Consider the following 25,927-nt stretch of genomic DNA (forward strand, 5'->3'; position numbering starts at 1 on the left):
CGAAGTGCTTCATTAGTGATGGAACTGATTCATTATTTTTTGCCTGTGGATTGACCAAAATAATTGATGGTTCGGCGATGGCCAGTACCCGATTTGACCAGGTTTTTTTCAAGTTCCGGTGTTTCAGCGCATTGCTTCACCTGCGAAAATAGTCGATGGAGTTTCGCATGTCTGCTTCATCCATACGAAAACAACCCCTTCATTTCACAATATTCCCCAAATTTTATCATGCATACGTTGCATCAAATATAGATGGATTGTCTGGTTGTTTTAAAAACTTTAGTGACATCTGTGGAAACAGTGATGATAGTCACTTTGGTCAACACGTATCGAAACTCTGGTGGAATCTTTCGTGCAGCGATATGTCCCACTAAAAAAATATAGCGTAGCTCGCACTGGAGGCGCAATGCTAAAGAGACACCGGAGCTGATGGGCACCTAGCTAGTCCTGGCGTTTGGGCTAGGCTAAGCACTACCCAGTCATCTCCAGCATTTCCCGGAATTTATTGATAATTTGTCGATAGCCGATTAGCTATTGATTGGCTATCGCAAGGTATTGGCCACGTATTTGGGCTAGGCTAAGCACTTCCAAGTCATCCCCAGCATTTTCCGCAATTTTTATTATTGATCGAAGATCGAATAGCTATTGATTGGCTATCGATTGGCTATCGCAATGTATTGGCTATGCATTTTGGCTAGGCTAAGGACTACCCAGTCATCCCCAGCATTTCCCAGAATTTATTGATTATTTGTCGATTATCGATTTAGCTATGCATCGACCTGTAGAATGCAATGATTGTACACTTTTTTGAAAAGTATACAATCATTGCATTCTACCGGTGATAGCATATGGGACAGAAACTTGGAGGTTAACAAACAAGCTCGAGAACAAGCTAAGGACTGCACAAAGAGCGATGGAACGAAAAATCTTAGCAGTAACGTTAAGAGACCGGAAGAGAGCGATTTGGATCAGAGAACACACGGGGATAGCCAATATTCTAGTTGACATTCAGCGGAGGAAATGGAGCTGGGCAGGCCATGTAATGCATAGGATGGATAACCGGTGGACCATTAGGGTTACAGAATGGATACCAAGAGAAGGGAAGCGCAGTCGAGGACGGCAGAAAACCAGGTGGGATGATGAAGTTAGAAAATTTGCAGGCGCAAGTTGGAATATGCTAGCGCAAGACAGGGGTAATTGTAGATCGCAGGGAGAGGCCTTCGTCCTGTATTGGACATGAATATAGGCTGATGATGATCATGATGATCATGATTTATTGGCTATCGCGAGGTATTGGCCACGTATTTGCGCTAGGCTAAGCACTATTAAGTCATCCCCAGCATTTACCGGAATTTTTTTATCCATAATCAATGATCGATTAGCTATTGAGTGGCTATCGATTGGCTATCGATGACTGAGTAAGCTTAAGTAGTCCCAACCATGCTCAGCTAGACTTAGCCAGGCTCAGCTTCGCTAGTTCACTTGAGTATGTGTCATTGCGCATGGACCCTTCCTGCACCACCGCCAGGATCTGGCCTCATTTTCTGTTAACCCGTCACGGACTTACGACCGGCTTAAACAGCTCCACTGTGAAAATTAAAACAGGATATTCCTAGGATAAATTCAGAGTTACTTCAGTTATCAAGCAACAAAGCAGCACTCAGACGCACAAAAATTTTCGGAAAGAAACTTTAAACTCTTAAGGCGTAGGAATGCGAAAGCATTATAATCGCTTAGGCGAAATGTTTTCGACTTGTGTTTTCGACATGCATTAATGTTGTTTCTGCTAAATAGGTGTGTGTGTGTGTGTGTGTGTGTGTGTGTGTGTGTGTGTGTGTGTGTGTGTGTGTGTGTGTGTGTGTGTGTGTGTGCGTGTGTGTGTGTGTGTGTGTGTGTGTGTGTGTGTGTGTGTGTGTGTGTGTGTGTGTGTGTGTGTGTGTGTGTGTGTGTGTGTGTGTGTGTGTGTGTGTGTGTGTGTGTGTGTGTGTGTGTGCGTGTGTGTGTGTGTGTGTGTGTGTGTGTGTGTGTGTGTGTGTGTGTGTGTGTGTGTGTGTGTGTGTGTGTTTGTATACGTTATGCACAGACCGGAAACATTCGGAACAATTTGCTGCAGAACGATGCATCTTTTTTGCGTTCTCTTGCTTCGTTTTCTGGGGCGTGCTACTGTGGCTGACCATGTTTCACAGCTGCCGCTGAGGTATACGCTTCGGCGAGCATCCCGGTAGACACAGCACCGATGAAATCCGAAGAACAAGTGATGCACGGGAGGAAGCGACGTGACGTGTGAAATGGCACACGCACTGGGTACCCCTCATTTTATGCACTCATGATTTCGCGTCCAGAGTGCATCGCACTAGACACCGTACCGATGAAATCCGAAGAGCAAGTGACACGTGGGAGGCAGTCCCGGAAGCAGGGACGCTCTGTGTGCAATGACGCACGTACTAGGCACAACTTTAGTCAGCCATAACCAAGGTGCCACCCTGGCGACGGGGAACCGTGCACGTCTCGAACTCCGGAGGGCCGAGTTCGATTCCCAGCCAGACCGAAACATACGAAGTTTTCTTTTCAATTCCATTATTTGAATTTCTTTAAAGAAACCTGCCTTATCAATTTGACGTCAATCTGAGCATTTGTGGCATGTTATTACTCTTCGCGCCGTCGGCCGTTTTTGGAACCACCTTTCGGTCACGCTTCCGACGACAACACCGGAACTTCGTGTACTGGGGCATAGAATGCTTTCGCATTAAAACATCCAATGGTGAGGATGTCCTCGTAGGATATATTGCTGCTGAAAATGACAAAAAAGGCTATATCTAGGTGGAATTACAGCAATTTATTATGCAACAAGCCAGGAAAGTTTTGGCGTCGTCTTGCCTCGTGAATTAACTAGATGTTCCTTCATAATTAGTGATGAAATTATTACTAACTCATCTGCAACCACTGATCCCTTTAATTGGTAGCGCTTACTATCATTCATGTTTTGCTCTTGACGCTGAAATTCCTGCCTTTAGTTCTTCTTCTTGCTCTATTACCGACGTCCCAATCATCCCCACTGCAATGTTTAGGCCTATTCTTGACTTGGAAAATAAAAAGCACTGGGCCCGATGGAATGTCTAACTCTTTTCTTGTTTGTCACTCCGCGTGCACAGCTAGATATATGGCGGTAATGTTTTAAATATTTGTATTTTCTGGCGTCGCGCATTCATCTGGAAACTATAACTAGCCTAGGTTCAAAACAGGCAACCGGCATATCTTTAGAAGTCATACCTGTTTCGGCGAAATGCTTGATCATATTATTCTCAAACATAATATTGACTTTTTTATCTTCTAATTTTACGTCTAATGCTATCATGGTTTTCGCTGCGGTTATAACATTGTAACGCAACTCGTCAAACGTACGCATCATATTTCCTATTATCTAGATCTCGGGCGATACTATCTCTATAGTTTTCTCTAAGGCATTCGACATTGTGCGTCTTTCAAAACTGGTATTTGTGTATGTCGACTACATCACACCCTTGCGGTGTTAGCCTGCGCCATTCGTAGCAATGGCGGCGCATGTAAAACAACTTTTCAGCTCCGTGCGTTACGCACTGTGCCAAATTAGCAGCAGGAAACTGAGGTCTAATTCACTAAGCTGCGTCATGCGAACACCGGGCTCCTCGTTAGCGCGTTATTCATGATCACGATAATTTAAAGGCATCGCCTTTGAAATGCCTTGCTGAGAACCAGTCCCCTAGTCTGCTTAAGTTAGCTCCTTAATCTTTCTGTCTGCCTCAAAATATCTCTGTTTTCCTTGTACTGCTGACTACGCCAGTAATGGATCCGGTCATATCAGTCTGCTCCCTTCTTTTTTCCAACCAATACTCTAAACGTCTATTAGCTGATTTCTGCAGCAGGCAGGTACCTCATCTAGTTGCGTATATTTGCTCCTGGATGCTTTGTCGTTAAGAAGCTCGAGCGTCAAATAGCAAGGCACTACCGTTTGTGTTAACCTACCAATTTTAACATAAAATTTCGTTCTTGCCACTCTTGCAAATCTCCGTGGTCTTTTTTGTTTCCATTCTTTGCATCCTATTCACTTTCTCTGTTTCTCTCTTTCTTTCTGTGACTCCTGGTTGTCTATTTACATTTTCAACTACGTTGTAAATTGGCAGCCCAATTTCTTGACCTGTATCTCGATTCTTCCTCCACGCTCTTAATAGAAAGACACTTGTGCACTTTAGCCGCCCATTTATTTTCACCTATGCTCTTAAATCTTTCTTAAAAATAAATTTCGCTCTCCCCTTCTCTGAATTCAAAAGGGCCCAACCCATGTCACGTTGCACTGCCCCATTGGTGGTTTACCTTGGGCGCTCGAAACCAACCGGTCTAATGATCTTTGTTCAACTTCCAACACCGAGAGATATCCGATTAAGCACATAAAGATATTTGCGAACGTTAGCGCTGGCACCAACACTCCATTTCTGATTCCACGTACCACATGATATCGATGTTGGTCCCAAAGTACTCTATATGTTCATTTATTTCTGCATTCTTCTACCCCTTCATTTTCAGATTAATTTGGCTGACGCATGAGTATTTGCTTTGTTTATGCACACGCCTAGGTATTAATATTGCTTGACTATGGGTATGACTTGCTGTTTAGTTGATATCAGGTAATTATTCGTCTCTTCATGAAATATCATATTTCCCGTTACCTGTGTGCTAAATGGCCAGCCTAGATTTGTTGCTACGTTGACACGCATATTCGCAAGTAACTCTAAATCTCATGCATTGTCCGCTAGTAGCAGTATGTCGTCCGGCATACATAATTCCACGGACCTTCTCTTGAACGAGTTGCCCATTAGGCACGTAGGAGAAATCGCTCATTACTTTACTGTTAGCCAGTCGTCTTTATAGTGCCCCTATAAAGCGTGAGCGCTTCTATGTGGACACGTTGCGCAATCTAGGATCACTGCAGAGAAGTAAGTGCGTGGTCTCTGATACGAGAAGCGTAGCGCGAGGGTGTCTTCGAACGCTGCGAATTGTTCCCTTCGCTTGCCGCATGCTTATTGGCGCATACCCAGTGACCCAAGATGGCGAGAAATTTATTGAAGAGAGTCACATACGCAATGCCTTCATAGCGCATCTCGCTAAATCCCTAGCGTAGCCCCGCCGTCCCAGAGAATATGTTCTAAAGAGGCTATGGACCCACATAATGATCAATGTGCGTCTATCAAGTCTGGGTGGGTCTGTGTATATTTGTGGGTTGGGAAAGGAGTGCGTTTGGAGTCAGCGCCGGGTGACTTCTCGTCACCCGGTGCCGACCTGATAAGTTTGGGATGACGTGGGGGTTTTGTCCATCAGATGAGCAAGAATGGCACTAGGAACGCGAAATGCTTCGCTCCTTGTCCGGAACGAAGCGTGACAGGCTTGATCGCCGAGAGTTTGTTAGAGCGAGAGTAACACCAACCACAAACACAGAAAGAGGAAGATAGCCACTACGCACCAACTATTTCTCTCCCCTCCGGTGACGAATCTATCTGTGCGTCACCGGGCCAGCGGACAAAATACATTCCAGGTAACGTGCAGTTCCAAGATCATCGCGCACGGCCTCAACACATTATTTGGACATATGACGGCGCTTCGTGAAACTCACATGCGTAAGGCGTTTGCCTTCTGACATAGCACATGAGTCCTCCGTTTCGTGAACACAGATGGACGAGTGTCAGCACTGAAAACGTAGCATTGATAGATCGAAGGTACTGCATAGCAGCGCACCGACCAATTCTGAAAGGCGTACCATAACACGTGCTAGCTGCTCCAGCCTACGAGTGTCTTCATTAGCGGTGCATTTGAGGAGGCTGTCAACCCACTCAGTAGCACGCGGCTCAGGAAAGGGCACTAGCAACATCACAGCGAATTCTCCGGCAACACAAGCAGACATTGCGGGCTCTGACCACGTTCGTATGCAGCCGAGAATTTTCTTGCGCAGGCGGCTGAGAGAACCACAGCGGTGCCCATGGGAAGTTAAACGAAAGATTTTGCTCTCCAGGTAAGCCGAAAACTAGAGACAAGTATACGGTGTCTAACTAAGCATGGCGCGTCATTTTCAGTAACAATGCCGTCTCCTACGCCACGCGCTGCACAGCAGTGGAATTCGAAGAGCGAAGCAGTGAGGGCACATGTCGCACTATCTTATTCCTCGGCATATTATCAAGGACAGCAAGACAGATAGAGGGAAGCACCCTACTCCACGCATACGCTCGAAGCCAGCGCGCAAAGGCGGGCTTGCGATGGCAGCGCCACGCTAGCGGCGACTCAGCCGGGCAGGGCGGCCTGGGAACTTTTGACCACCCCTGTACACAATGCATCATACTCAGTGACCCAAATTTCTTGGAAGGTTGGTTTCAAACTCTGTTCTCTCAGCACAGTAGCCCGATTCGCTACCCATTTGACCACGTACTGCCAATGTGTCAGGTTGTCGGCAAAGCGGTGATAGATAGATAGATAGATAGATAGATAGATAGATAGATAGATAGATAGATAGATAGATAGATAGATAGATAGATAGATAGATAGATAGATAGATAGATAGATAGCCCCGGTAGGAGCGTGAAGTACCCTAGTAATCCTAGCGCATTAAAAATTTTGCACCGAATGCCTAAAGATGGCTTTTATTGAAGTTGATGATCTCTGTTCCGAGAACGTCAGTGAACTTTTGTGAAATATTCGCATGCAGAATTAGCCTCATCGGTGTGAAATGCGTCAATATGGAAGATGACTCAGCATATGACTTAATTTGTGTGCGCGATGTTAAGAGAAGCTATTTCATGCAACCTCAAATGGCTTTTAGCATTGCTTACAGGCTGCTCACATGTGATAACGAGCTTGACGAAGTCGCTACAGAAATCATCACTGTGCCTAAACATCCGTTTCTGGACGTGGAGTATAGTCTCGTTAAAAGCCATGTTATAATCAAAGTCTAAATGGAAATCAGAAAATTACAGAAGCATTATTACGTCAGATGAGCACGAATGGCACCAGGAGCGCGAAATGATTCGTAGTAGTAGTAAGTGGTTCGTGGGGAAAGGGGAAAGGTTGACGCTATCTTCTGCAGCCCTTGAGGGAGCACGGCTCAGCGCCAAATGATTCGCTCCTCGTCCCGTACGAAGCGTGACAGGTTTGATCGCCGAGAGTTCGATAGAGCGAGAGTAACACCAACCACAAACACAGCAAGAGAGACGAAGGTAGCCACAGCGCACCAACTATTTCTCTCCTCTCCAATGACGAATCTATCTGTGCGTCACAGGGCCAGCGGACAAAATACAATCGAGGTAACATGCAGTTTCAAGACCATGGCTCACGGCCTCAACGCATTATTTGGACATATGACGGCTCTTCGTGAAACTCATATACCTAAGGCGTTTGTCATCTGGCATAGCACATGAGTCCTCCGTTTCGTGAACACAGACAGACGAGTGTCAGCACAGAAAACGTAGCATAGCAGCGCACCAAACAATTCTGAAAAGCGTATCATAACACGTGCTAGCTGCTCCAGCCTACGAGCGTCTTCATTAGCGGTGCATTTGCACCGAATGCCTAAAGATGGCTTTTATTGAAGTTGACGGTCTCTGTTCCGAGAACGTGATAGATAGATAGATAGATAGATAGATAGATAGATAGATAGATAGATAGATAGATAGATAGATAGATAGATAGATAGATAGATAGATAGATAGATAGATAGATAGATGATAGATAGATAGATAGATAGATAGATAGATAGATAGATAGATAGATAGATAGATAGATAGCCCCGGTAGGAGCGTGAAGTACCCTAATAATCCTAGCACATTAAACATTTTGCACCGAATGTCTAAAGATGGCTTTTTTTGAAGTTGACAATCTGTTCCGAGAACGTCAGTGAACTTTTGTCAAATATTCCCATGCAGAATTAGTTTCACCGGTGTGAAATGCGTCAGTATGGAAGATGACTCAGCATATGACCTAATTTGTCTGCGCGATGTTAAGAGAAGCTATCTTATGCAACCTCAAATGGCTTTTAGCATTGCTTACAGGCTGCTCACATGTGGTAACGAGCTTGACGACGTCGCTACAGAAATCATCACTGTGCCTAAACATCAGTTTCCTAGGCATGGAGTAGGTCTCGTTAAAAGCCATGTTATAATCAAGGTCTAAATGGAAATCAGAAAATTACAGAAGCATTATTACGTCTCAGTGACTGGTCACCTGACTAAAGAAATCTTGATAAGAAATCTTGTGCCTCTAGTTATCGTTCAATACTTGGTGTTCTGTAGACTGTGCCACAAAAGTGCAGAGTATCTTCCTAATTCACACCTTGCCACTTTCCTGGATTTTCAAGTATCACACAATACAGCGACCATAGGGAATGACGCTACGAAGCAGTCATAGCCAATTGATACCCCACAAGGTCTAGAACGACATTCATTAAGCGTTGAAAATAGCTAGTCGAGTTTTTCAAGCCAAATTTCATGTGAACAACTTCCAAGAGCATTTTGTATAAGGTTAATGAAGTCTTTAGGAGGTCCATGAGTTCCCTCTCAATCATCAGAAAACCACGTCAACAGTCGAGCACAGTGAATACACATGCACTACACAGATTCTATAACACTATTTCACTCAATTTACGGAAAAGGAAATGAATTCCGAACGGTAGCATTGTTTAAACAGCGATAGCCCACCACAAGCGTGCTAGGATCTCATTACAACCACGTCTATACATTTCGATAGCTGCTGACAAATCCTCCGGTCTAACAAGAAGATTTAGTACATTTCCTTAGTCTCCCCTGCTCCAAGAATAAATTTTGAGAACAGCTAATGCAATGCGTATATTCTGTAAAATTGTTTTACCGTTTCTAGAAAACATTGCTGCGAAAAGTGTTCACTGAATGCAGTACATATTTTATCATTAAAATGAGGGCAAATACTGGCATTTTGCTAACTCCAGCTTATCTTCATGACCTAATAAAGTTTCAGAGTATGCGCGCGCATATAAATCCTCTAATATATGTGTTCGTGAAATTGTGCTTCTTGTGAAATGTCAGTAGATAGCACTCATTTTGAATATCCCATTCGGTTCGATGAAATTATATGCATTATTTTTTACAGAACAGCTTAAATGCACGGCGTTCGTGTTACTCTGTGTTTGATTTTTCAGTGCAAATTTCCGACAATGCAAAGCGTTGCTGGAATAACCCTATGCAAGTTGGAGCCATTTGCTGAAGCCAATGGTGTTCCGAGTAGCTGATTTATGACTCCAGTCCTTTTGATGGTTTGCTATATTATGCGTTTTCATTCAATACTAGAAAATATTTTAATATCTTCATTATAATATCCTCCTTGCACTTGTGAGGGCACTGACAAATATTGTGTTTTACAACACAAAGTTCACCTCGCGGTGCACTTGTTGTATTGGAATGCCTAAATTGTGCATGCTAAAAAAGACATTGCAACGTCGTGTAAGCAAGGCTTCCGAGAATCGTTGAATGGAAAATTATAAATGTGCCCATTTCATTTCTGTGTCTTTGGCGTAAATGAAATAGGCCCGCACATGTGTGCTCTCGTGCAATCAGGCTACGCAACTTGAGAAATCTTACATTGGCTTGCATTTCTTCATTTCTTCTTATTTATTTTTAAAGAACTGCCCGCTTCATGGCCAATTTCAAGTGTTGGGTATGTACCACTCTAAAAAAATTATCACGATCATTACAAACACGCGAGCGCCTTTCGTAGCTAATCCCCCTTTGTGGGCATGTGCCATAGAATGAAACGTATAGTCATCAATACGTGGTGATTCATATTGTGACGAAGATAAAGGGTCGGCAAAATTATATTTACAAAATATACACACAGAGAAGCCACAGCCAAGACGGCTGAACAACAACAACCACCAATGTGCTTTGTCGATCGTCGTCTTCCTCCTGCTGAACGCCTTCTTGACAATGCAGGAATGCCCTGCAGCATGTGACCCCGGCGGTCGGAGTGCCGTCTCGGCGTTTAGACGAGGGAAGGGCTGTAAGCTGAGACGTTCCGCTTTAGACGGGACACATGCACGACGTCGGTGGCGGACACTGAACATGACGAGTGACCATCCAATGGGGTGATCTTGTATGTGAACTCGGTGAGCTGTCATAAAACCTTGTAGGGCTTGGAGTAGCGGGAAAGAAGATTCGAAGACACGCCGTTGCTGGGGCAAGACGTCCAAGAAAGAACCAAGGAGCCTCGTTTCGAGTGAATGGTTTGGTGGTGGCGATCGTAATGGGCGTTTTGCGTCAGCTGCGGGGCACAGAAACGGTCCCGTGCGATGTGATGAGCCGTTTGCGCATTAGCAGCAGCGTCGCGGGCATATTCTGTAGAAGCTTGCGTAGCTTATAGAAGTGTCTCAAAGGTCAACGTGGGCCAAACAAGAGATAAAAGGAGGAAAAGCCGGTGGTGTCAGGGCGGGACGAGTTGTTGAGAATACCACCTAAACGAAACTTTTGACCCGATCACGGGGATCTGCTGAAACGTACATGGATAGCATAGTGATGAGCGGGTGGTTGAGGCGTTCTGTAAGTAAATTAGGCTGCATGTGGCAGGTGTTGATTAGCTTGTGACTTGTGTTACATGAGCGAAGAGTATCCTGGACAGCTTGTGAAAAGGCCGAGCGTGATCTCTCAGCAGTAGCCACGCCGTAGCGAAGGATGACGTCGTGAAAAATGAAGTCTGCACGGTCAGTGGCCCAACTCGTTGGCAATGCCCGTGTGATAGCGTATCGTGTGGCGTAGTCAGTAGCTATGGTGACGTACTTGTTCCTAGAAATATACGTCGGAATTGGCCCAATGAGATCAATAATGATGCAACAGAGCGGGCTAGTTGGAATGTCTATAGGTTGTAGTGGTCCGGCAGGCTGCAAGGACCAATGATTGAAGTGTTGGCAGGCTTCACAATGAGCAACGTGCCGGTTCACAGAACGGTAAAGGCCTGACCAAAATAACTGACGCCGCACGCACATGTATGGGCAAGATACTTCGAGATGGCCGGCTGTTGGGGCATCGTGGAGAAGAGTAGAACCGGGGGCCGTACGTGATACGAGCAGAAGCTCGGTGCCATCGGACGGAGGTATTGCGACGGTAGATATTGTTGTCATGGAGCACGAACAGGTGGAGGGACGGGTCGGAGCGATTAGAGTGCAACAATCGATCATAGCCGCAAGCTTTCACCGCTGAGCTGCCGATTGCCTATATCACTTCAAGTCGGAGACGGCGTAGACGCAGGTGTCGAATCATGGGCAGTGGAGTCGAGAGGGTCTACGGGATGACGTGATAGGCAACCGGTGTCCTGCTGCATGGCGCCAGACTTGTAAACCACATCAAAGCTTATTGCTGAAGCTTTAATGCACAGTCACCAGGTCATCCAATTGGGTCTCTGAGGGACGTGAACCAGCACAGCGGATTCTGGTCCATGATGACCGAAAAGGTGCGGCCGAAGAAGTACGGTCCAAATTCTGAGTGCCCAAACTAGGGCAAGACATTCGCGTTAGGTGATTGAGAACTTCTGTTCTCAACGGGATAGGAGGCGACTGCCGTAGGCGAAGACGCGGTCTTGACCTGGCTACCGCTGTGCCAGAACAACGCGTACGCTGTGTTCATTGGCGTCGGTTTGTACTTCTGTGGGCGCTGTGGGGTCAAAACGTGCCAAGATGGGATGAGTAGTGAGCAATCTGCTGAGTGTGCGGAATGCATGTGCTTGTTCAGCACCCCGTGAAAATATGAGTTCCTTGTTCAGGAGCTGTGTTACCGGACAGGCAATGTCTTCGAAGTTCTTGAAAAAACGTCGGAAATAAAAACACAAGCTAACAAAGCTCGGCAAATATTTGGACGAACGAGGCACAGGGAACTCTTTCCCGACACGAATTTCGTCGGGATCAGGACAAAACGTTACGTTTTCTTGGAATCGGAACGCTACCTTTCGCGGAATTGACGGGGAAATGCTACGCCCACTCGGTCTTTGTGTTTCAATTACTGTAGGAGACCAGGCATCTCGGAGTCAATTTACTGTGCTTGCACGTGCAACGCATGACATTATTTCAGAAATTGATTTCCCACGTGAGGGGGGCTACTTTGGATAGTGACACAGGCGCGATTTCTTTTCCCTGCAATGTGCGAACTGCAATGACTGGTAATACCAGTGATGCCGCAGACATTATCTCTGTGTCGCAAAATGTGCGTTCGCCCCCAGACTGGGCTGTTTGTACCTGTGAACTCTCTCGCCCTCGTACGGGTGCCTGCTGTGTTTTAGCTAAACCTCATTGTAACATGGCGCTCAAAAAAATGTTTCCTTCGCTCCCTCGTTGTCACAGCTGATGGCTGTACTTGTTTGTGGACAATCAACGTTCCAACGAAATCCATTACTTGCATAGAGAGAGAGAGAGAGAAATCACTTTATTCTGCGATTAAAAAATGCATCGACGCCCTCAGTCCAGGGCGTCGCTTGCGGTGTGCTTCAGCGCTGCATAGGGCCTGCGCTGGACCGTCGGAAATATAAACACAAGCTAACAAGGTGCCATTATCTATGACACATTTTGGCCAATGCCCAGTGTATGACGATTACTGTTTATACGCTCGCTTCATAGTGCGTAGTTATTATTACCACGATCCTTTTGCCAGCAGGATTCTGTATAGTATTTGTCTCCAGTATATCTACAATAATTATATCTAGGAAAACGTGATGGAAATATATCATTTCACTAAGCAAAAGTACTACACACGGAACAATTACCTGATAAGAATACTAAAGGATATTTTGCTTACGTCAGCCGTTTTGAGCCTGCCTATCTATCTATCTATCTATCTATCTATCTAGCTCCTCACGCTGGCCCAGTCGGTCCAAGTTGTGTACTTTCTTCGGCCACTAGTTATGTGGTCCTGGTCGTTATGCCGTCGTGGCCGTTCAATCATCGTCATTGCAGCTTTGTGATCTGACAGTTGTCACGCTGTGGTCGTCATGCATTCTACTCCGACCCTGTGGTCGAAGTAGTCAAATTGCTTGGGCCACTAGATATGGGGCTCGGGGTTGTAATGCCATTGTGGACGTTGTATCACCGTCATTCCACCTTTGTCATCGGACTCTCCACGTGCCGTCGTCACGCCATTGTCGTCACAAAGTCGTTTTATCAGTGTCACCATGCCAGTAACGTCATCCTGTTTTTGTCATGCTGTAGCCGTTATGCCATATTTGTCATTCCATCGTAACAATGCATTCATTCAATCGTGATTATGCCAACCTTGGCATGCCGTCGTCATGATACAGTCGCTATCATGCATCCGTTGCCAGACCGTCGTCTTCATGCCTTCGTGGTGGTTGTGTCATCGTCTTTACACCAGCTTCGTCATCTGACTTTCGTCATGCCGCCGGGCTCAGGCCAGTGTTGTTGCACAGGATTCGTAACGCAGTCGTAAGTACGCCATTCTAATCATACACTCGTCAGCATCCCATTGTCATCGTGCCTTTGTCACGCCGTCGTCATCATTGTGTTGTCGTCATACAGTCGTCGTCATGCATTCGTTGTGATACCATCGTCGTGATGTCGGCGCAGTCATGTCATTGCCTGCAAGCCGCCGTCGTTACGCCATTGTCGTTACACAATCATCATAATTTACGAATCGACACCTTTTTGTCGTTATACCACCTTTGTCGTCCCATTCTTATAATTCTTTATTCTGCCGCCATTTTTCTAATATCAGTTTATGGTATAACAAATAATTAAGTACGAAGCAGCTATTTTTTGTGGACCAGATTGGGTGGCGCTGGTTCATTTAGAAGTAAATAAGTATCAAAGAAGCATCGTCCTTGGAAGTAGCTATAGTCGAGTACAACTTTAGAAGGCAATGTCATTTGCCCCTCAAAGGCGGATGCACGCGAGTCTCCATCATGAGCCGAACGGTCGGTGACCCGACCGATGGAGAACAATGCTTGTCAAACATGTAGCTACGTCGAAGCTGCTTCTCCATGCTTCTCATTACTTCGGTATATATGAAAAACAATTGTTACCACTTCAAAGTGTGTGTGTCACAGACATTTGAAAATTTTAAATAAGCGGCAGCGCGAGGAAATATATAAGATGGATAAATATCAACTATGACATATAGATGCATATATAATACTCGGCAACAAAATTCAGTCAAATTCATCGAGCTGGGCAGTCAGAAAATGGCCTATGAAATTCACGCTTTGTACGACAACTTAATTTTACATCTGAAAATGTTCAAGCATTCCAGGCTTTCTTATACCATTTTGACGATCTTGTGTTCTCACATCATGCTCTTTGACGAGACATCTTCGGAAACACTGGCTGATAATGGTTCGAACTTGAACATTATAAAGGTAAGAAAAATTCTCTATGCCAGGTGGGCTGACCTGGTGTTCGTCCAGGGAGAACACACAAAGAAAACAGAAACTGATGTTGCGAGCACTTCCTGGAAAAATATTATGTCTATGAAGGTACATCTAGTATAAAGATTTTCAGTTAATATTTTTATTTATATACATTATCTCCTTCGTAGTCTCCTTATTTAGCATTGCATATTTTGTAGCAGATGGCTTGCTTTTTGATCGCGTCCTGATAAAAAAGAAGTGGTCTTTGCAAGGAGCCAGTTGAAGACATCTTCCTCCACCACGTCATTGTCGTCAACTTGTCGGCCTCTCATGACTTTGTTGAGCAGCCTAAAAAAATGTGTCGCCGCGGAAAAAGTCACAGCTGCAAGAAGAGTTTTGTAGTGGTTTTCCACTCCTTTTTCCTAAATTTGCACACATGGCAGCTGCAGTGTGCGGTCTTGCGTTGTCATGAAGACGAATGGATCGTTGTATTGGCTGCTTACGCGTTTTGTGGCAAATAAGCAAGCTTAGCCATCCTCAAACGCTCACAGTAATGTGCAGCATTGTTCGCGCTATAATTGCACAAGAAATCATTGTCTAAAATGACGCGCTGGTCCCCAATACAGTTTCATGCACCTTTCCGGCTGACGGTCGAATATTGGTTTTGACAGGGGTTGTCTCACATTTTTTTCACCATTCTAGGTTTCATTCTTTTGACTCAGGCCTCTCGTAGTGTATCTAAAATTCATTGCAGGCATTGATGCGAATACTAAAATTACTGTCTTTCTTCTGCACAACGCGTTAACATCCGTGCGTTAAGCGCGCTGCACACGCGTGAAAGCGCGCCAACTTGCCGTCTGTAGTCAAAAGGTGTCGCGCCCACCTGCAGACACATTACGGAGCCTTACGTCTTCTGTGATTATGGATTGAATACTTCCACAACCTATGTAAATAACCGCCGCTGCATTTACTCCTCAAGACTTGTAACGTATATACATTCAAATATGAATTATTCCAAATCATGGAATTGTTATTTCCAAATAGTAATAATTATATTACAAACTTTGCTAATCTTTATTTTTCAATTTTGTTCTATTTCCGCAAAGGTACTCAACACAAGTGAATTGCTGTGGCTGTACTGGCAAACTTCACCAAATGACTATACTGAGACCCTTAAAGATTTCACAATCAACGAGACTCTCACTTGTATCCGCAACAGAATGACGAATATTTCAACAACCGAATACTATTTCGAGCAGACAACGGTTCTGGTTGGAAAAGTGTAAGTTATCTACTATTGGGATGTAAAAACAAGGTTATCGTGAATATAAAAACGTTTGCAAAGGAATAGTGGTTTATCAAATGTCACATTTTCTGATGCAAAGTGGAATCTGTTGCACACGGCACCTGATTTAAAGAAACTATAAAGTTTGAAGGCATCATGGTATGTTACGGAACTGTATTATTGCGATTAGCATTCTGCGGCTACTTCGCGGACTTTCTCGGAGCTTTCTATCGATCTGTTTATCTATGTATTGATGTATCGGTATATTTATGGATGTATTGTTGAAACCGTTTTCCCACCAAACTGGGTAACAGTTTGTTTATTGGTGTTTCAGTGTGGTCAGCGCCTCCTATTTTTTCAATGCCAGCCAGATGCGGCCGATCCAACGGTTCGCCACCCTCTCCGATTACCCTTTCCTACTCTTTCTCGTAGGCAAGCACTCGCGCCTGCGTTACGGTCGTAGGGGTGGAGTAACCTCTGGGTGGCGCCTCATGACGGAAGTCGGAAGTAATGCTGACAGACGCGTGACGCATCGACCGCATCTCCTCCAGAACGGCAGCGGCGCGCGCTCAGTGGTTGAGACGCACAGCGTGACGCAAGCAGTCGTACCCTCTGCGTAGCGTCACACCGCGGCAACTCACTGAACTAAGGCGGACAAGCGGCTCCCATTGCGGAGCGGGCGATTGCACTGGCATTGAAAACATAGAGGAGGCGCTGGTGTGGTTCACCGCTGTTTGGTTTATGCTTGGGAGTTGAGCAAACGCGATTTCCACTTTAAAGATAGATGCCTCGCTTGTCTCATGCGTGCGTTCAACTTGCATGCTGTAACAGAAGACCGTAGCTTCCGACAAATGACAAAGAGCACCAGGAATATCGGTAGCGGTACCATGCTCATTACACATGCCTTCCATAGTCATGTGTGGCTCCGAGACCCCTGGCGCACATGCATGTTCACTGCGTTTGCTTTAGTGAAGACACCTTATTTCAGGAATGTAGTGCATTATCTGCTTCCTACTACCAAACTTTCCCATTTTCTCGTCTGTCTGCTTAACACAGAACTCATGATTTGCAGCATTTGTAACTGCACAATGCACATCTTGAGCAATGCCTTCTCGTTTCATAGCATGCACCATTTCTCGTGTCATGAAAGAATAGTTCTTTTCATCAGAAATTCTAGTCTCATCTTTGTCGCATCTATGTTTACCCGCTCTAGCAGTCTCGTCAAGCATTGGCTTCTTTTTCGATATTTCACTGATCTCCAAGAGAGCCACGCGTACCTTTGAAAGCCGCTCCTTTCCTTCCAGTCTCATCCGTTCATGTTCTTCTTCACGTGCAAACTGAGGCTCAAAATCTATTGTACCATGCTCAGGCTAAAGGTCAACTCACCGCATTCGCTCTGTCTGAGCAGGACCATCGCACCTCTTCTCCCATAAAAAAAATTGTCGCAGTTTCACCTGAAAGGCAAAGCATCAATTCCGATAGCAAATTAGTAGAGAGCTATATGGAGTAAGGATAGTAGTTTTATAAGCTGTATAAACTTGGACATGCAGCAGCACCAGCAACGCGCAGAACTGTTGTCGACGCCGTCGGCGTTTTGCCCGCGTTCGCGCCGAACGCGCGCGGAATTGGTGACTGTTGCCGGTGCCTCTGGGGGTGGCTCGGAGGTTTTCGACGACATCAGAATGGGACACTCGTCGAGGAGCGTCGGAAATCTTGACCACCTTCTCGCATCGCAACGTTTTATTGCGATAGCAATTATATGGACACTTCAACCGGATTTCTGCCGTCGGCGTCGCCGTCGCCGTGAGGTTCCGTATAGATAAAATCTTCGCCGCGCGCCGTATGCCCCAGCGGAAGCGTGCGGGGACGCGCGCTATCACGGAGAGCGAACGCACTCAATCTCCCACGCGCAAGCAAGGCAGCGGAAAGCCAGCGCCAGAGAGAGCAGGGGGGGGGGGGGGGTGCACTTCTCTGCCAACAACCGCGCTCGTCGCTCGTCCGCACAGTCTCTTATCTCTCCCCCGCGCAAGCAAGGAAGCGGGAAGCCACCGCCGGAGGGAGCGGGGGGGGGGGGGGGGGGGCGGCGCACTTCTACGCTGCCAACAACCGCGCTCGTCGCTCGTCCGCACCGTCTCTTATCTCCACACGGCTCTGACCTTTATGCGCCGTGCAGTCGCCGCTCAGTTTCCGTTGAAGCGATAGACCGCACGTACCTTCGCCCGCTGCGCGGCGTATGCGCTCGCTGCCAGCGTTTTGACAGTCGTTGGCTGCAGTCATTCAGTGTGATCTACTCATGTTTGTTTGTGCGCGCTCACACTACGCTTGTTCATTCAGTTAGTAATAGTCGGGCCACATTTTCCAACGCACGCTACACATGCAATGCTGCCCAGATCGGCAGTGCAGCACTACAGGTGTGTCCCTTCGCACGCGCTTCCCACGGTAAGCGCTTCTCATCAACACCACCGTTTCACACGCGCCTTCTCGTGGTCATCGAGTCTCTCTTCATGTCGGTCTACTTACGCCGCAGCACACCTGCTCACTTAATCAGCTCATGTTTACTACAATTCATATTGCTACCAAGGCCGCTCACCTTACTTCGTATGACATTGCTGTGTTGCTATCGCATTCATTGCTTCGCCCTTAGGGCGAAACTGTGACATTTTTTGTATAAACACGCATTTGATGCCGCAGCTAAACGTCGCCGCCCCTCCCTCCCTCCCGTCCCCCCACGGCCATTCGCGCAACGGAAGAAGTGGCGTTTGCTCTTTATATATGGTGATTGTAAAGGAGGAAAGAGACGCTTAATTCTGCAGCCCTTCAGGGAGCACGGCGCAGATTGCGCGTTTGCTCTCTGACGTGCGTTCGGTCCCCGTGAAAGCGCGCGTCCCTCGCGCCCTTTCACTCGCACATACAACGTCCGGAGCGCGGCGAAGATTTCATCGCCATTGACGCTGAGCCGTGCTCCCTCAAGGGAGCACGGCTCAGCGTCAATGGAACCACTTATCATCATCGTCAAGAACCACTTATCATCATCATCATCGCCATTGACGTCATACGGAACCGCTTTGGCAGAAATCCGCTTTGGGGTGTCCATATAATTGCTATCGCAATAAAAGCAGCCTATTGACGTGAATGGGCATCTTGTTTGTGACTCATTATTGGTTGGAAAATGGCAAGTCGGTTTCCGATGTCTCACTGATGAGTTTAAGCGTTGGCTATAGATGTTAAAAGCCAATCCTGGCAGGCTCGCCAATTCTGAAAGGTTCGTGAGCCCAGCTGCTCAGCACCGAGTAAGAGAAGCACGGCGAACACACATTGTCTTTATGTCCTGCATATCTGATCGCATGTGGCGTTTACAAACACACACGAACAAGAGCACGTAAGACACCTAAGCATGCAAAGAGCATGCTTCTTTATCCTATTCTAACCGTCCGTGTATACGCGCTATAGTTCGCTGTCACCATTTTCACATGATATTCAGCTATCCAAAGCGCAGTGTCGTGGTGGTGCACTCACGGTACGTATACCTGTGTGCGGGCGTGTCGGCTTGTGGAGCTGCCTGCGCCCTGGCACTGGAGAGGAACGTCTATCACTGTGGGCTAGAGGTAGTTGCAGGCCAACTGGCGACAAGCTCCGCTGGTTTCTGCCATTGTAGTTCGGCCGGCAGCACTGCTGGCTGCCACGTGGACTGCAGCACCACTCGGTCTCGTTAGCAGCTCTCAGGTGGTTTGGCAGGCAAGGACACCAGGGTGGGCCGTCCGCCACTGGAGTCGTTCCCTGGGTCCGCCGAGTCGCGAGGCAGGTGCCCGAGATGACCGGTAGGCGCTCGCGCATTGGCAGGTACTGCCGGGCCTCAGGCCTGTAACAGGCTCCTAAACGATCTGGTAGCCGCCTTCGTCGCCACCGCCACACATCACTCCAGGTCGTTGCCGGCCGCCACCAGTTCTTCGGCCCCTTCCAAATCGAACCGCCCCACGGGCTCTCCTCGCCTCGTCTCCACTCGTCACACATACAAACCTGTTCCAGTTTCGTCAATTCCACCATCAAAAGTATGCATCACGCATAATCCCCAATTACGTATCTTTCGCAACTTTCACGAGAAAGAATCCTAATCGCATTACCGTCGCCAATCATCTCCACAGGATTAATGCGTAAGAAATTTTCGTTTCTGCGTTATCCCTTCTTCAGAAAAGTACAAAACATTTCTTTTTCAGTTTCAGGAAAAGCCCAGATTTTTGTTCGCGTCGTTTCGGGTCATTATGTGACTTTATCTATGACAAACACACCGACGACAAACTTGACGGTTGTCAGGGACGGACACTACAATTATATTTGCTAGCAACCAATAGAGTGCCATGACGAGTAGGAAAATTCAGGATACTGCGCGCGTACAGAAACACATCCTATAAGACATTAGGCAGAAGTTCGCCGCACAGCATTAATGTTAGTGCCTTCCAGAGTAGCGCGACAAAGATATAAACACGCGCCATCCTCGGCTATTAGTTGCGGCTCTAGCCAATCAGCCTTAACTGCGCGTTCCAACGCTTACCTGCATCAGCTCGAGTGGCGGAGATAGACATAATGATGTTCGTAAGGCTGCTACACACATATTGGAGAAATTTCTTAAATTGTCATCTGCGACGGCTCTATAGGTTTTCTCAATCGACTTACGCTTACTGTTGGCGGAAGTACTAAAGTTCGCGCCTGTGTTACCCTTACATATACGTATTTTCTTTACTACAGCGCTCGTCTTTGCAGCTGCGTGCATCGCAAGTGTGCTGACCTTATGAACAGATTTAGATTTATGAATACCGTTTTTCGGACGATTTTTCTTACGCAAAAAATTTGTTCGTAAGTTCACTTAGTCAATTCCACCTCCGATGTGAAAGACGTACCTTACCTACTTTTCGGGTGTTTTGATTAACGGCAGTTGCTCTTCTCTTTTCAGATATGCCGAATCTGCTGCTCCAGTAAAGTAAGCTTCATCATTTTCATGGCCTAATCTCTATTATATATGCACCGAGAGGGATAACATCATAACAAATGAAAAAACTAGGGCGGGATTCACAAAAACGTTCTTATGCTAAAACTTCTCGTCGAAGCAGGTATCAGCCAATCATGGTGTTGGACATATCATTAGTGAAGGCGGCTGGCCAATGGCAAACATCATACAAGAACAAAAAGTTTTTTTGAATTCGGCCCGTATTTTGCATTACTATCATAACATAATCTTTTTAAACAACACAAACGTATTTCGTTAAGACCAGGAATCTTTTAAATCATGCATATACAAGCAGACTTGTACACTAGGTTCATTGCACACTCAAGAAAAAATGGCGCAAATAAACAGTGACGAGATAGAAAACAAGAATGAGTGCAGTAGCTCAACGATATTTTCTAGTTCATTGCACCTTACAAGTTGATTGTTAAGGTGCCGTGTGTGCTGTTGGTCATGCTGATATTAACTTTGGGGAGAGTAGCAAAGCTATTTTTAACACTGAAATGAACATGTACAATGCTTTGGCGAGTTTGTCATGGTAACTACAGCGAAATAATATTTGTACGACCCACAACTCGCCCAGTAGTTTGATTGGTGAACGGAGTGTTGACGCAGCTAAAGAATACAATTCGCACATATGCCCAGGTATTCACAATTTTAAATGCAGTAATAAGCAATATGCAGTCTAAGCAATACAGCCACAGACTGTACAATTGTAACAACATCTCACGAGCGTGTTAAAATTAACTTTAGCGTTACATTTCACCAAAGTGTGCTTAGCAGTGCGATTGTTCGATTAAAGCAAATCTTTCCTAACCATCGGCTCGAAGGAAATGTGTGCCACCGGAGCATTCCAGACAATATAGCCGTTATTTGGGAAATTGTTTCCTGCATATTACTTCCCTAGAATTTCAATGCCTTTCACCAGTAGCACACATTACACTTCGCATAAAACTTCCATCAATTTTTCTGGCATTAAGACACCGACAGGACGTTTCTGGTGCAACGCTAAGCATGTGAAATGTAGTTCCGAAGTCTTTGAGCAATTTATGTTTGTTGTTCGTGTGTAGTACTAGGAATTCGAGAGAAGGACCCACTGTGGTTGTTCAGGGCCTATGGTGTTTCACTGCTGAGCTCAAAGCTGCGGGTTCCATCCCGGTCGTGGTGACTGCATTCCGGCGGGGTGGAATGCAAAAAAAAATACTTGTGTACAATATTGGGTGTATTGGGTGCACAGTAAAGAGAGCCAGGTGGTCAAAATCATTCCAGAACCCTCCACTACGGCGTGTCTCATAATATGATTGTAGTTACGGCACGTAAAACCACAAAATTTATAATATTTGTAAAGAAAGTTTACGAGGTGTGACTAGGGGTGCTTGTTGTTTTTGTGCATATTTGCCGGTTTCGTCACGTAACGCTTTACGCACTCATCCCTTGGCCCCCGTGTATGCCTAGGTACACGACACTGCGGCTATTTTCATACATTTATAAAAACTCGCGATTTATCACCACCTCCAGCCACAGAATCAATTGCTTGCGTCGTCTTCATCAGTCTTCAGCATGCATTCATAGACATGTCATCGTCATGTTGTCGGGGTCGTTCAATCGCCGTCATACTAACATCCGACACTCGTCAGGCCATCGTGGTCACCCTGTCGTTTTATTTTCGTCAACACTTCTCTAAATTTAGGTGATTGTCGTCATGGCATGGTCGTCATACCAGGTTCGTTGCTCCATCGACGTCCAGGTTTCTTCCTATTTTTGTCGTAATCATGCTGTCGCCATTTCATAGTTGCCATCGTTATACCGCCTTTGTCGGTCCGTCTACGTCATTTCCTCGTCATTGCATTGTCGTGATTGTATCGGTGCCAAACAATCGTAGCAATGCCGGCATTCTCATAGAAGACCTCCGCAAATAACGAAGCAACGAAAGTCTGAAAATGACGACTACAGATGATAAATAAACGGAAATTGAGAAATACAGTCTCTCGGTACATTGGTCGAATGCTAATAACATTACTATCGATAATGATCGAGAGATGCAGTCTGCAATAATTTTTTACCAATGAGACCACGCGCAACCTCTATATTTAACTTTGTTGACAAATCAGTAAAGATAACGTCGTTTGTTCAACATTTGAAAATCACATTTTTGGAATATTGAATTTGATTTCATTAGAACATCTCCGTATTCAATCACCCCAGTACACACACATTAAGAGTCGATTAAAATTGAAGTCTCGAGACAATGTTCTGAGGCCGTCTCATCACTTAACAGAGACCGTGGAAAATGAGGCTAGTCAAGTTGTAGCTTGCAGTCAAATCTCCGTAAATGTTCAAAATAAGACATCAGGAATTATTTCTAATTTCCTCAAACCTAACTACATCTGCAATGAAGGCAGTGAAAGTACTTGTCTTACAGTGGCCAGGTGGACGCCTTCATTTGTTCGCCACAATTCAGTTCAATTGCTCACATACGGAGGCGCCACCGAAAACCTTTTATCTGAAAACGACGATATCTCCATTCATTCAGTTTCATCACTAGACTATTGTACCCTAATTAACTTAGGTACGACTCCACCAAACTCCCCATGTTATGAGCTTCATGACACAATAATTTTTGAAATCTACCGCATTTAGATCACTTCTGCGACGCAATGACGTTGATTCTCACATTGATGCTAAAAGGCTACTGTGGTATGAAGGGCGATGTATGAAATCTCTGTACGCAATTAAGCATATGCAGGTACACATATTGTAACACTTTTCAATGAAGCACACTAAACAAACTGGTTTATTGTGGGCGAACTTGTCCCCGGAAACTCAAGACTAAAACACATTCGCATAATTCGCAAGCAGATTTAACAGGATCCTGTTCCACAGTCAACCACGTCCGCAGACCGAGCACACGCGCAGTCAAGTGCGCGTGCACGAGAGACACGCGCTGTCTCGCACCGCGACTTGGCGCTCTTCTAACGGTGGTGCGATGAGAGGCCTGGAAGGATACCTTGCGAAAGTGCTCGTAATTCTCTGGGGCCTTGCTCCCCTTCTGAAAACGAATCGTCCCGATGCGTGTAAAACAAATTTCACATGCAGAATTAGTGTTTTCATTGCCTGTCGAAGTATGGCTTCATGCGGACTACATGTGCGGCCTCCGCAAGGTTGTGGCGCTTTGATATCTCTTGTCCATGAGGAATGACTTCGTAATTCAGGTCACCTACTCGGCGAATAACTTCGTAAGGACCAAAGCGTCGGCGAAGGAGTTTTTCAGACAGGCCGCAACGATGCACTGGTGTCCATATCCACACTTTATCGCCTGGCTGGTACTGAACTGCTCTGCGGCGCAGGTTGTAGTAGCTTGCGTCCCTACATTGTTTCTGGCGTATACGGATCCATGCCAACTGCCGGGCTTCTTCAGCTCGCTGTAGGAAGTCGTCCACGTCGTATGGGTTGTTATTGTCGTCAGCATCTACTGGTAACATAGCATCGAGTGTGGTTGTGACTATGCGGCCATAGACCAGTTGAAATGGAGTGACCTGAGTTGTCTCCTGAACAGCCGTATTATTGGCGAAAATAGCGCAGGGAAAAACTGCGTCCCATATCTTATGTTCGAGATCGACATACATGGACACCATGTCGGCCAGCCTTCGGTTTAGACGTTCCGTCAGGCTGTTTGTTTGGGGATGGTATTCAGTGCTTTTCCTGTGACTGGTGTGAGTTATCTTCAGCAAGTACTGCATCAACTCAGCTGTGAAGGCTGCTCCTCGATCCGTAATCACGACCATTGGTGCATCATGTCCCAAGGCCATGTTATAAACGAAGAACTTGGCAACTTCAACTGCCGTTCCTCACTCAAAGCAGTCACTTTCAGCATATCGTGTTAAATAGTCTGTCGCTACTACGATCCACCTCGTCCCTGAAGATGACGTTGGGAACATTCCAAGAAGATCCATTCCAACTTGCTCAAATGGAGTCTCCGGTGGGTCTGTGGATTTCTCTGAGAAGGCCGGGCGGTTTGACTTGTGATGTTTTGCGCCTTTGACATTCACGACATGTCTTCGCGTCATGCTGCACCGACGCCAATAACTTAGGCCAGAAGTATCTGAGTCGAATTTGGCGAACGGCCAGCTGACACTTAAGTGACCTGACGATGGTTCGTCATGGCAAGCTTCCAAAATTTCCGGTCGCATGGCTGATGGCACGACGAGTGGGAATTTTTCGTGATTGTGTTCAAAGTTACTCTTGTAGAGTGCATTATGTCTGAGGAAAAAGGACTATAAACCTCGCCTAAACATACCCAAAATTCGGACGTCGTGCCCTTCGAGGTACTTGATGAGTGTTAGGAGTCCGGTGTCGGCCCGTTGATGCTCAGCGATTTCCGAAGCTGTCATCGCAGTGAGTAACGGGAAATCTTCTGATGGAGTTGACTCGACGGGTGAGCTGGACTTGCAGTCAGCATCATGATCTTTTTTCCCAGACCTGTATGCAATAGTAATGTCGTATTCTTGGAGCCTGAGACTCCACCTCGCAAGTCGTCCGGATGGGTCCTTTAGGCTTGCCAGCCAGCAAAGGGAATGGTGATCGCTGATTGCACGGAACGGCCTGCCGTAGAGGTATGGTCGGAACTTTCTCATGGCCCATATTACAGCCAAACGCTCATTTTCCGTCGCAGAGTAATTTGTTTCAGCTTTCGAGAGGGTGCGTCTAGCATACGCTATGACTATCTTCCCCGTTTTGCCATTTAACTAGAACGGCGACGAGACCAAGATTGCTTGCATCGGTATGGACTTCTGTGTCCGCCGTGTCGTCGAAGTGGGCGAGGATCGGTGGGCCTTGCAATCGTTCCTTTTATTCATTGAAGGCAAACCCTTGCTCTACATGCCACATGAAGGGTACGTCTTCTTTAGCAAGTCTCGCTAGAGGTTCGGCAATTTCGGAGAAGTTTTGTACAAATCGCCTGTAAAAGCGCATAGTCCCAAAAATCGCCGGAATGCCCTGTTGTCGGTCGGCTTCGGAAATCGTGCAACGGCAACAGTCTTGTCGGGCTGCGGGCCAACACCTCGTGCGCTGATTACGTGACCCAGAAAACGAAGTTCTTGGCATCCAAACTGACATTTTTCAGGTTGAATGGTCATACCTGCAGAGCGGATAGCTTGGAGCACTAAACGCAGCCTCTGTACATGCTGGTCGAATGTTGCAGAAAATACCACCATGTCGTCGAGGTAAACTAAGTATGACTGCCATTTGATACCCGAAAG

At 46.2% G+C, this 25,927-nt stretch overlaps 2 protein-coding genes across 3 annotated transcripts in view; both read left to right on the forward strand.

Moving 5' to 3' along the window:
• Window positions 1-25,927, forward strand: part of LOC125939849 (uncharacterized) — a 397,438-nt gene that overhangs the window by 139,910 nt on the left and 231,601 nt on the right. The window lies entirely within an intron of this gene.
• LOC125940216 (uncharacterized) overlaps window positions 14,197-25,927 on the forward strand; it is a 30,944-nt gene continuing 19,213 nt past the window's right edge. For both annotated transcript variants that reach the window (XM_049656047.1, XM_049656048.1), the window contains exons 1-3: window positions 14,197-14,394; window positions 15,492-15,667; window positions 20,619-20,645. In XM_049656047.1, coding sequence (XP_049512004.1) covers window positions 14,221-14,394; window positions 15,492-15,667; window positions 20,619-20,645 — 377 coding nt within the window. In that variant the 5' untranslated portion in view covers window positions 14,197-14,220. The remainder of the gene's footprint in view (window positions 14,395-15,491; window positions 15,668-20,618; window positions 20,646-25,927) is intronic.

This window comes from Dermacentor silvarum, chromosome 9 (assembly GCF_013339745.2).
Source record: "Dermacentor silvarum isolate Dsil-2018 chromosome 9, BIME_Dsil_1.4, whole genome shotgun sequence".
Taxonomy (NCBI): domain Eukaryota; kingdom Metazoa; phylum Arthropoda; class Arachnida; order Ixodida; family Ixodidae; genus Dermacentor; species Dermacentor silvarum.